The sequence below is a fragment of the Nelumbo nucifera genome, chromosome 2 (genome assembly GCF_055504915.1).
Source record: "Nelumbo nucifera cultivar China Antique chromosome 2, China Antique-T2T, whole genome shotgun sequence".
In the NCBI taxonomy this organism is placed as follows: Eukaryota; Viridiplantae; Streptophyta; class Magnoliopsida; order Proteales; family Nelumbonaceae; genus Nelumbo; species Nelumbo nucifera.
The window spans coordinates 34,236,460-34,247,974 of NC_142650.1; the positions used below are offsets into that span (position 1 = coordinate 34,236,460).

At 36.1% G+C, this 11,515-nt stretch overlaps 1 protein-coding gene and 1 pseudogene across 2 annotated transcripts; one reads left to right on the top strand and one right to left on the bottom strand.

Moving 5' to 3' along the window:
- Positions 1-4,740: 4,740 nt before the first annotated feature.
- LOC109115087 (putative membrane-associated kinase regulator 1) lies at positions 4,741-5,825 on the bottom strand (annotated as a pseudogene). Its single transcript, XR_002022996.2, has 2 exons — positions 5,721-5,825; positions 4,741-5,540 (listed from the first exon to the last, which is right to left on the bottom strand). The product of XR_002022996.2 is annotated as a putative membrane-associated kinase regulator 1 (transcript).
- A 347-nt stretch (positions 5,826-6,172) lies between these two features.
- On the top strand, positions 6,173-7,170 carry LOC104603227 (VQ motif-containing protein 11-like). The gene has a single exon (XM_010267201.3). It carries the CDS (start codon positions 6,194-6,196, stop codon positions 6,893-6,895), a length of 702 nt encoding a protein of 233 aa, XP_010265503.1. The 5' UTR covers positions 6,173-6,193; the 3' UTR covers positions 6,896-7,170.
- Positions 7,171-11,515: the final 4,345 nt, after the last annotated feature.

Consider the following 11,515-nt stretch of genomic DNA (forward strand, 5'->3'; position numbering starts at 1 on the left):
CTCAAATAAATGATTGCAGGTGAGACATACTGCAGCATGTCTAAAGCTTGGGTTCTCTGAATCAACTATTGATGTATGGAACCAGATTATGATATTTGACAAAACCAAGTAGCTAGGGAATATATTATTAGGATGGTAGACAAGGATCATCACATATACTTTTAGCACTACCATATATGTGTATTTGTGTGCTGATCACACCTGCGAGATGCCTCCTTACATGCTGCTACTCATGCATGTTGATGAAGGAAACCAAAGGGTTTCATCTGTTTATTCGAATTCAAATTTGATCTGGTTATAATTGTGCCCCATGTGGATCCATCAAAAAATCCACTCTGATAATTTTAAAATTTTTATACTTACATTTACCTTAAAATGCTGTTTATTTAATAAGAGCCACATGTTGTGTTTGTCTATAGTGTAAATCTGAACCAGAGGTGCAACTTTTTGCATCATAAAACCGGATGCAAAGTTTACACCACATCCCTCCTACATCAATTCTCTCTCATATGACTTCACATCATCTTGCTTATTACCTCACTTTGAAACAAATAAATAAATAAACAAATAAACAATCCTCCTATTGCTAATTAGTGGGAACTGGGAACACACATCAATTTACTTCTCACAAACAAATAATGCAAAGTCAAATCTAAAACAAAAGTAATTAAACCAAAATCTACACTCAACATGTTTGCACTTTCATGCATTTACACTAAACAAATTCGCAGTGCAAATAAAATGAGCCATTTAATCAAATGATCATTTGATTATTAACCTACAACATTACAGTCATTTCTAGTTCATTTCATTAATAAAATATAACATTCTAATCTTTTTAGGTTCCGTTCGCTTTTTGGTAGTTATTTATCTAGGTAAATGCAATTATCAGGGTAAGTTTTTCCTGAGAAACACTTAGGAGTGGCAAATAGGTGGATCGGGTATGTTGACCCACTAACCCACCATGACCCATCACCAAACCTTGTTAAAGGGTCATAGCCCACCCTAACCCTAACCCGCCCATATTGACCCACTTGACCCATCCATATTAACACTTAACCACCCTCACCCATACTAACTCACCTACCCACACTTATAAATACAAAAATGGGTCGGGACACTCCGTATACACAAAATAATAAATTTTGAGAGAATAATCTCTCTCAAGACTGCCACGTGACGAAAATGAATCGGGTCAAACCGTATACCCAAAAATACAAAAATTGTAGAAAAATGCAGAAAATGCAAGAAAATACCAAAAAATTGTAGAAAAATACAAAAACAAAAAACTAAAAAATTACAGAAATTTAGAACTTTTGTAGAAAAATCAGAAAATATGCAAAAAATACCAAAACAATTGTAGGAAATGCATGAAAAACACCAAAAAATGCAAAAATTATGCAGAAAAGCACCAAAAATTGTAAAAAATACAAAAAATACCAACAAATATAGAAAATGCACAAAAATACCAACAAATATAGAAAATGCAGAAAATAACAAAAAATTGTAGAAAATGCAAAAAATGCAAAACTTTTATAAAAGTGCTTTCGCAAAAGTACTTTTATGAAAGTACTTCTATAAAAGTGCTTTCATAAAAGTACTTCCATAAAATCACTTTTATAAAAGTGCTTTTATGCTTTCATAAAAGTTCTTTCGTTAAAGTACTTTTATAAAAGTGTTGTGTAAAAGTACTTTTGTAAACTTTTATGAAAGTGATTTTATGTTTCGTAAAAGTACTTTAACAAAAATGCTTTCGTATAAAAGTACTTTTGTAAAAGTGCTTTCATAAAAGTACTTTTATAAAAGTGCCTTTATGCTTTCATAAGTATTTTCGAAAAAGTACTTTCATAAAGTGCTTTTGTAAAAGTACTTTCATAAATGTACTTTTATAAAAGTGATGTCGTGTAAAAGTGCTTTCGTGTAAAAGTACTTTTATAAAAGTACTTCGTATAAAAGTAATTTTGTAAAAGTGCTTTTGTAAAAGTCCTTTTCATAAAATTGTTTTTGTGAAAGTGCTTTTGTATAAAATTGCATGTGAACACAAGAGTTAATAAAATCTATTTTATTTCACTTTTAAGTTTTAATCTCAAAATAAAATGTGGCATGGTGGTTTTGAAGTCTAATGAGATGTGGCCACAGTAGGAAGAGGCATTAGTTCGAAAGACTACAACTTCTAATTTTTGAGACTTGACAAGTATTGATAGAGTTGACTTTGACCCAACCCATCCTGACCCTAATGGGTATCCTCGACCCAACCCACCCTGACCCTTGTCCGCTAACACTAATGGGTTACTTGACTCACCAATAGATTGAGCGGGCTTAGGTGGATTGGGTGGGTCAAATGGGTTAGGGTCAAGATTGCCAGCCCTAGAAACACTTGTCTGGGTAAGTGCATTTACCCATGTTCTTTTATTTCCCAAGTAAATAAGGTAATGGCCATTTTAGGCATAAAAATCCATTATTAAGAGGGGCATTTTTATCTCATTCAAGTGTTAGCAACTTCCCCCCTAGGTGAGAAATTTATTTACCCACTTAGGAGATAGGTATCACTTACCTGAGTAAGTGGTACCTAGGAAAATAAATTTTCCTTGGTCCCCACATAAATCTGACAAATGAACATGGGATTCTTGGTCAATGGAAACCAAAATTCCATTGGCCAAGTTTCCCCCCTCTCAAAATCCAAAAAAAGAATACCCCCTTAGTTTAATTTATTAATAATATTCAATATCCTCGTCCAAACAAGTTGAATGATTTATATTAAGGATCAAAATGATCAAATGGCAACTAATAACAAATTTGAAATACAATACTCTCTCTACTAGAGGCCCTTATGGAAATTGCTTTTGGTTTAATCTAATAATATATTTGGAATATTGAGCCAGTTATAACTAAACCTACCAAGAAGAAGATGATACTAATATAATTCTTTTCATGATGAGGTTGATTATTTAAAAGAAGGATATTAATATCAAATACTATATTACTTAAACAAATTTTTAATATTAAAGGCTTGTCCACCGTTGCTAGGCAACAATCATCATCTTCATCAAAATCATTATTCCAATTATATAGGGTTGGTTACATGGATCCTATTCTTTGGTTTTGATTAACGCCACATATGTTCATTGTTAAATTACAGACACTTCAAGCATTTCTTATTGTTTCGACCCATGTACTTTTGTCTAACCCTAATTCTTCTATCTCCTTTAAATTACAACATATCACTTATTCTTATGGGTGCTTTTAATGAAGTCTTTGCAAGTGACCAAAGCATCTTAGTCTATTTTTTTTGGGAAAATTCCTGATCTATACTTTTGCTTGAGTGACAATTTGGTCCCCAAACTTAAAAGGCGACAATCCAATACCTGAATTTTCAAAATGTGACAATCCAGTACTTGTCGTTAACAAATTCGTTCATCAGCCGTTAAGTGACATTTGAAAAGTCAAAAGTACCCTAAGAATGCAATCTAATTCTCTTTATCAACCATCCAAACATTGACGATAAAATGAACAGTCCCAAATTCTAGATTCTTCTATATAGTCATCAACCTTTTTGAATAGAAGAGGCTAGGATTTGGGACTGTTCAGTTTTTTTCAACGTTTGGATGATTGATGAAGAAAATTAGATGGCATTCGAAGGGCATTTTTTACTTTTCAAATGTCACTTTATGGATTATTAACGGATTTGTTAACGACAAGTAATGGATTGTCACATTTTAAAAGTTTGGGTACTGGATTGTCACATTTTGAAAGTTCAGATATTGGATTGTTGCATTTTAAAGTTTAGGGACCAAATTGTCACTCAAGCCAAAATATAGGGTACATCGGGAATTTTCCCATTTTTTCTTTTTTTTTTCATTTTATCACCTATTGTTGCAATGCTCCTCCTAGATTCCTTGGAAGAAGGGAATTCACATCTGCACCCCACAAATGCCCCACTAGGGAGATGTTTCCAATGTACTATGAGATGTGCATGTGGGGCATTTGTGGGGCGTAGATGTGGTCTGAGAAAGAGGGAGACAACAAACATCCCAAAGTAGAGATAGATAAATAGGTAGACAAAGATAGATAGATAGATAGATAGATAGAGCACAACCTTCCTAATACAATATTAGCAACCATCATTATTATTAGGGTAAATTACAAAGGACCCCCCTGTACTATGGGGTCTGTGACAAAGGCCCCCTTCTACTTTGTTTTGCGACAAAGACCCCCCTGTACTATGACCATGAGACAAAGACCCCCTTCTGTTAGCCTTTCTCCATAAAGGCATTATAATATTTTTTAATCCCTATATTACCCTTGTAATAACTATTTGGACAAGAGAGAAAACACTGTTCATCTTCCCGATTTCACAATCCTCATCCCTGTTTCTTCCTCCAACTTTTGCTTCATTTCATGCACTCGAGTCCCCTTGAAAATGAACGAAGAACCTTCAATGGCATCGGGAACATTTCAATTCTCATCCATAACAGGGAAGTAGATCCGTAAACGTAGATTGTCAGAAACGTCGAATACCCATTAAGCCAAATAAATTCAGAGCCCAAGAGCCCAGATCCGTATACGTAGATTGTCAAGCCAAACCAAGAGAAAATCGAGATAGGTTTCTCGTAGTAATCATCATCTAATAGTAGAAGAGATTTAGGTACATTCTTTTCTAAGAGACATCTGGTTTTAAGTTCTTGAGATTAGAAAGGAACAAAAATTAAACAGATTTAGATACATTCTTTTTGAGCAAAATTAACACTAACTTTCAGATCTAATTATTACTCACTAGCGTTTTGTTCTGATTTCTGAAGAAACACAGTATTTCCTTCGTGGGTATTTCAGGTTTCCAGAGAATACACTGTTGTTCTCTTTCCTCGTACTTGAAGCAGAGATTTCTTTGTTTTTCCCGGACTTCTCTGTCCTCATCGCCAACGAAGCCACTGTTACTATCGTCGCCGTCTTCTGTTGCTGCTGCTGCTTCTGTGATAACTTCTCGTATAAACATTTCACCTTTTTCAAATACTTCCTTATCACGTCCTTGGCCGACGCGCTCATCCGCTTCACAGAAGAAGGACCCTATACATTCTCTTGGTCTCTATGCTTGTTGTTGTCTTTGCGAAACACAGAATAGAACCTCGCCAGAGAGAAGTACTTGGATTTCTTGATCTATGGGCTCTGATGGTGATGATTGTGGTTGAGACGCTTAAACTTGTCTTCCTCGGTCACCGAGCTCGGCTGCGACGAATCACACTCAGTGAACAAGACGAGATCACCGGAAAAAGAGGAGCTGGAGTCATTGGAGCTGCAGGTCGAGTCTCGAGAAGCGGTGGTAGTGCAGTTGGAGCAAGATGAAGGGCTGGACGAGGCTAGCAGAGGAGTTCGAACCATGGAGAGGCGGGGGAAGATGGAGAGGGAGAAGCTGGCCCTTGTAAAAGAGCTTGTCGGCTGGACAGAGATTGGAGGAGGCCATTCGAGGGGATAGAAAGATGGTGAACTCGAAGTCCGACGAAGAGGTACTTCTCGTGGTGGCTTTGTGGAAAATTTCCATTACTCTGATACCAACAGAAAAAAGAAATGATTAGAATAGAGTAGAATAGAGTGTGCGTGAGATCTTATATATGATGACGATGAATAATAGAGAGAGAGAAATAACATAAAAGAAATTCAGACTTTTCAAGTTCTATTCTGGTCTCTTCTATTTATGAATTGACTGCAAGGCAGAAGAGGCATACCAAATGGGATCAAAGAAAGAGCAGAGATACACTCCTCAAAATAGGATAGAGAGAAATGAGCAGAATAAAAAATAACAATATATATAAAATCTGTATCTAGGCTTCGTCGCCTGAATCGAATCAGTAAGTGAATAAATTAAATAGGTTTTAAGTGAAAAAGGGCAAAAAAAAAAAAGAAAATAAAAAAAGTTTAGTAAAATATTTTAGTAATTTAAGATATTTCTCATCTAATTTAACGGTCAAGGAGGTCTTTGTCTCACGGTCATATTATAGGAAGGTATTTGTCCAAAACAAATTATAGGGGTCTTTGTCATAGACCGGGTCTTTGTAATTTACCCTCATTATAACTTTCTTTCTGAAACCTGATACCAACTTCTTCCCAACTCTTCTTCCGCTTGAAATCCCCAAACCACTCTTGTCCCCACTCTCTCTCTCTCTCCAAATCATCACCTTCTTCCTTTCTATATAAACAAATGGTCTTGTGTTTATTTCTTTCAGAAAGACTTGATAACGCAGCCCTGAAAATTCTCTGGTTTCCATTCACTGACCCATCACCACAGATCTCTCTCTCTCCCACACCCACACACAGGGAACGGTTTTTTTCCTGTCTTCTCTTCATCTCTCTTACACACATGGACAAGCACATATATAATATAGGGTCATCGCCGGCGATGGAAGCAACGCCAACAACGTTTGTGCAAGCAGACGCGCACACGTTCAGGGAGCTCGTGCAGAAGCTAACGGGAGCCGGGGAAGACGATTCTGAGAAACTCCCGATCACACTTCCAGCGAGATTCTCAGCTAGATCGTCGAACTCCAGCGAAGTCGTGGGCCCTCGTCGGTCAGCTTTCAAGCTCCAAGAGCGGAGACAGAACATAAGGAAGATGGAAATCAAGCTGGGCCTCACGTCTCTCCGCAACTCACCCACCTTCTCCCCACCAATTTCGAGCCCGGTCACCCCTCTGAGCTCCGACCCGCTATTCTCCGCCTACTTCCCAGGTTCCGGAAGCCAGTCTCCGTCGTCGCCCGCGGTGTCGGAGGAAGAAAAAGTGATAGCAGAGAAAGGGTTCTACTTGCACCCGTCACCGTTGAATACTCCTCGAGATTCTGAACCGCCCGAGCTTCTTCCACTGTTTCCTTTGTCATCTCACAAGCATCAACCTGGGGATCCTTAAAAAGTTCCTACAACCGTAGGTACGACGGAGAATTTTTCGGGTTCTGCATCTTCTCTTTTTACGATGTTTTCGTTTTTTGCCATTTTTGGTGGGTTCTGAGCACAGTTCAAAAACCTAAATTCTTGTTCAGGGTTTCTGTGTTTGATAAATATGGCTCATCGAATCCGAACTCCCAAAGAACTCCAATGGACGTATCATGATCTTTACGTTGGGAATTCAAACCAGCTTTCGTCGATTTTGCTTAAAATGATAAAATCAGCGCTTTGAACACTGAAGCAAGTCTAAAAATCAGTTCTCTCATCGATATCTCGTTAAAGAAAATGCTTTTCATTCAAATTGGGCAACAAAATCACTAATGTAATCACGAAGCTCAACGACTCAAACAGACAAACGGAAACAGTACTTGATTTTTAATTTTAAATAAATTAAAATTACAAAAAAAAAAAGTGAAAATAGGGGTATTCTGGCAACTTAAATAAATTTTGACTGATGAGTGATGAGTCGATTAAATCCATTTCTGAGAGAATAATGAAACCGTTGGAGCGATCCGCCTTTCATTTCTTTTTGAAATTCTGTGTACCGGGCCCCACATGCGTTCGTATTCGGTTTTATTGGGCCCCACAGGCAGAACAAGTCTCTGATGCTTCGGTTGGGCTATGATATCATTGTGAGAGACGACATGCCCGGTGTGATGTGGACCTTTTGGATTCTTTAGGGTCGAGACGGACGGCAGTGATCTGATTAGCCTGTCGGGGGAATACCTAGAAGCTCTAGTCCTTAGGTCACATGACAAGGACTATAACTCCGTGGCCCCTACTCCATTTAACGCCATCTCTCTTGTTGCTTTCATGAGTTTCGATATATCGATACTATACACGGATACAAGGCTTAGTGTATCCGTATCTACGCGTATTAGACCTGGCAAAAAGTTGTCAACTCAAAAAAACAGGGTTAGGGTCTCATATTTAACTATTCCAATGTGACTTGATAGGATCCAACCTGTTGGGTCATGTGTCAGCCCGCTGATTTAATTGTCAAATTTAATTGGGACTATTTATGTATTGTTAGAAGTTTTCATTCTTTAATTTTTTTCTATTTAGTCTTTTTATTGTTCTCTTTAAATTATTAAATGTTTACATTTTTTTATTTTATATTTAGAATTTTAAGGTTAATTCATTTAGTTTTGGCATTTTTCATGTAGCTTTTTTTTATTTTTTTTAATTTTAGTTATTTTTTTGGATAACCTGAACTGACCCATGGGTTAACCCTAACCCGACCATTTAGGGTTAGGGTCTAGCATTTGATAACCCAACCCGACTTGAAAGCAACCTGAACTGTCTTGACCCGACCCGAACCCAACCCACCCGACCCACCCAACCCAATTGCCAGGTCTAGTGCGTATCCTATGACTTAAGATCTAAAAATTATAAAATTAATTAATTTTATTTATTTTAAATGATTTATATATTTTATTTTATATATAAATTATATGTTAAAAATGAAAACATATTTATTATTTGACAAGAGATTATGTATATAAAAATGCTAAATAAATAGAATTTCCCAAAAAGATAATAAAATTTGTAAATTGTAATTATAAAAACTGAACTAATTTGTATGTTAAAAATAAATTATAAAAATATATTTATTATTTAAAAATAAAGATTATTTGTATAAAAATACTAAATAAAAATTTTTCCCAAAAAATGAATAAAAATTGAAAATTATAATTATAAAATTGAAATAGGGTGATAATTATTGTATGACATGTACAGCTTCCAAAGTTCCGGTATTGTTGATTGTAATGTTTCTCTTTATATAACCTATTAAAGTGTGCATTTCTCATGTATTTATCGAGGTTCAAATATCGATACGCCCGATACGTTGATAGGAGCATATCGGGCAAATCAATACTGCGTTTTTTACTTTTTTTATTTTTTACGCAACTGGTTCAGGGGGGCCGGTTTAGGGCTCCTCCACCCCCTGAACCAGTCAGACACCTGATACACCCACTGTTGGGGGGTATTGGAGGGGTCCCGGAACTCATGCCTTGGTTTATTAGAGGGAGTCAAAACTAGAAAGGGGTTAAGACTTACGAGAGATTAAAGAAAAAGGAGGGATTTATCGGGGAGAAGGGAGATTTTACAAACATTAACCGTGAGAGAGGGAGATTTAAAAAAAAAAATCTTATTAGAAAGAGCAATGATGGATTTTATTAGGGATAATTAAGACATGAGAAGTTTTTATTGTGAATTCTTATATATTAACAATTTAATTTAAAAATAACATAAACACATGTGTGAGAAAAATGAGAAGAAGAAGGTCCTTTTTATTATTATTATTATTTTTTTTGCATAGGAATTGGGGGTGGGGTAGAGCATGCATGCACATGAGGCCCATTGGCTAGAGATCAAATCAGGGGTCCGGATGTAGTAGGCACGTTAGGTAAGCACAATGAGTGAGCACCTAATAGCTGTGTGACACATGTCCCAGTTAATGCGTCTTTCATCCAAACGTTTTTATTCCATTTGATAGGAATGGTCTATTATTTTATTATTTTTGTTAAAATAATTAAAAATAAAAAAACAATGAAAAAGAAAAACCTAAACGTGTTGGGAGTTAGAACTCATTGGACTCTCTTCGACCTTTTATCGTTTAGGGTTCTCCCACCTCCGAACCTTCAGAGGTCTTCCTTTTTCATTATTTTTTATTTTTAATTATTTTGACAAAATAGTAAAATAGTAGATAATTCTTGTCTAACGGAACAAAAACGTTTGGTTGAAAGACACATTAGCTAGGACATGTGTCACACAACTATAAGGTTCTCACTCATTGTGGTTACCTAACGTGCCTACTACATCTGGAGCCTCAAATCAGTCCCCCACAAGATTGCCCCCCACAACATCCCACAGCACATCCCCGTTGTATATTGGGAACATCTCCCGATGATGACATGATCATTTCTGGTATTATCATCAAGAGATGTTCTCAATACACAACAGAGATGTACTGTGGGACGTGGGGGGCAATCTTGTGGGGGGGCTGATTTTAACTCCACTGGCTATATATGAAAAGCTGTCATATATGTGGGTTTGTCCCTACTGCAAGGTCATCAATCGAGAAGGAGATCTGTTTGAGCTTTGAGGTTGGAAGACTCTTGGCCTCCCTCTTTCCTATATACTATTATAGTGATAGATATAGGAGCAAGCTAGCTTCTTTTCTCATGGAGCTGATTATGGCTTTAACTAGTTACAAAATTTTAGTTTTATTTATTAATGAGGGTTTTAATTACATGTTTTGTCCTTATTTTAGTATTTTTGGTGGGCACATAATTTAATTAGCATACTATATGATTAGAACTAGAGGACACTAGCTTGAAAATTGAAACCCCTTAAACCATACACAATTAGCCATCATATACTGATCTGTGTAACTATGCTTCATATCCATGAATTCAAATATATTAATGCTGCATATATATTCTTAAAATCTAGTGCAATTTAACAAAAAAAAAAAAAGACTAAGAAGAAACATGCAAAATGACAGTGTCAGCCTAGAGCTTGGAAAGATAACTATTCCAGAATAGAGTGTGAAGTCCTCAGTTCTAATAAAAATATAAAACTTATTGAAGGAGAAGACGAAGGTACAAATGGAGAGATGATCAGGCTACAATACAAAGCTCACATACTATGAATCAGATCTTTGTTGTGTTTTGTTAGATGCCTATTACAATATTCTAGTAGTAGAAATTAACAACCGTGGCCAGTAAATATATGTTCATCATGATATTCATAAAAAGGCAAGAATTGATACGAGGTAAAGGCAAAACATAGAAAAGACAAAAGTTGTTATGTAGTTGATTCAAGGAAAATAAAAAAGAGTATCAAAAAAACAATTGAAAATAAATCACTTCTTTAAAAGGTAACAAAAAATCCAAAGAAAATAACTATTCGCAATCGAGAATTGGTTCAATACCCACAAAAAAACAAGAATTGGTTGGTTAATGAGACAAGGGCTCATTTGTGGTTTCATGTTTTTACCTATATGATAAGATAGATTTTAGTTCTCTTTGTGTTATATTTGTTTGATAGTGATAATTGTTTTTGCAAGTACTATGGTATAAAATTTTCAATAATAAATGCTTTCCATATTCCACTTGAGAATAGAGTTTTCGTGACTCGTATTCTTACAAGGTATTAATGGGCCCCACATAATGACTAATGTTTGTGTTTGGTATGTGTTAATGCTCAGTCCGTGATGAGGGTAGAAGTGGAAAGTTGGACCGGAGACCTTGGCAAAAGTGTCATTTGTGGTCATCACAAATAGGTATTAGAGACCACAAGGTGTGATTCCGTTGGGAGGAAGACTCCAACGATCAAATCAGTAAATGTAGAGGTGTGAGTTAAGAGAGAACTCTGATTGTTCAAAGAGGGAGTTGAGAGAGAAAAAGAGAAGAAGAGTTTGAAGATAACTTTGGTGGGTCAGGACTGTGGAACCAATAACGAGAACTTGTATAAATCCATGGGCCTCACCGTAAAGTAAGGATCCCATGCATTTTATTACTGACATGCAATCTCATCATTGGATCCACAGCCCGATAAACTGCTAAATGTTCAACTA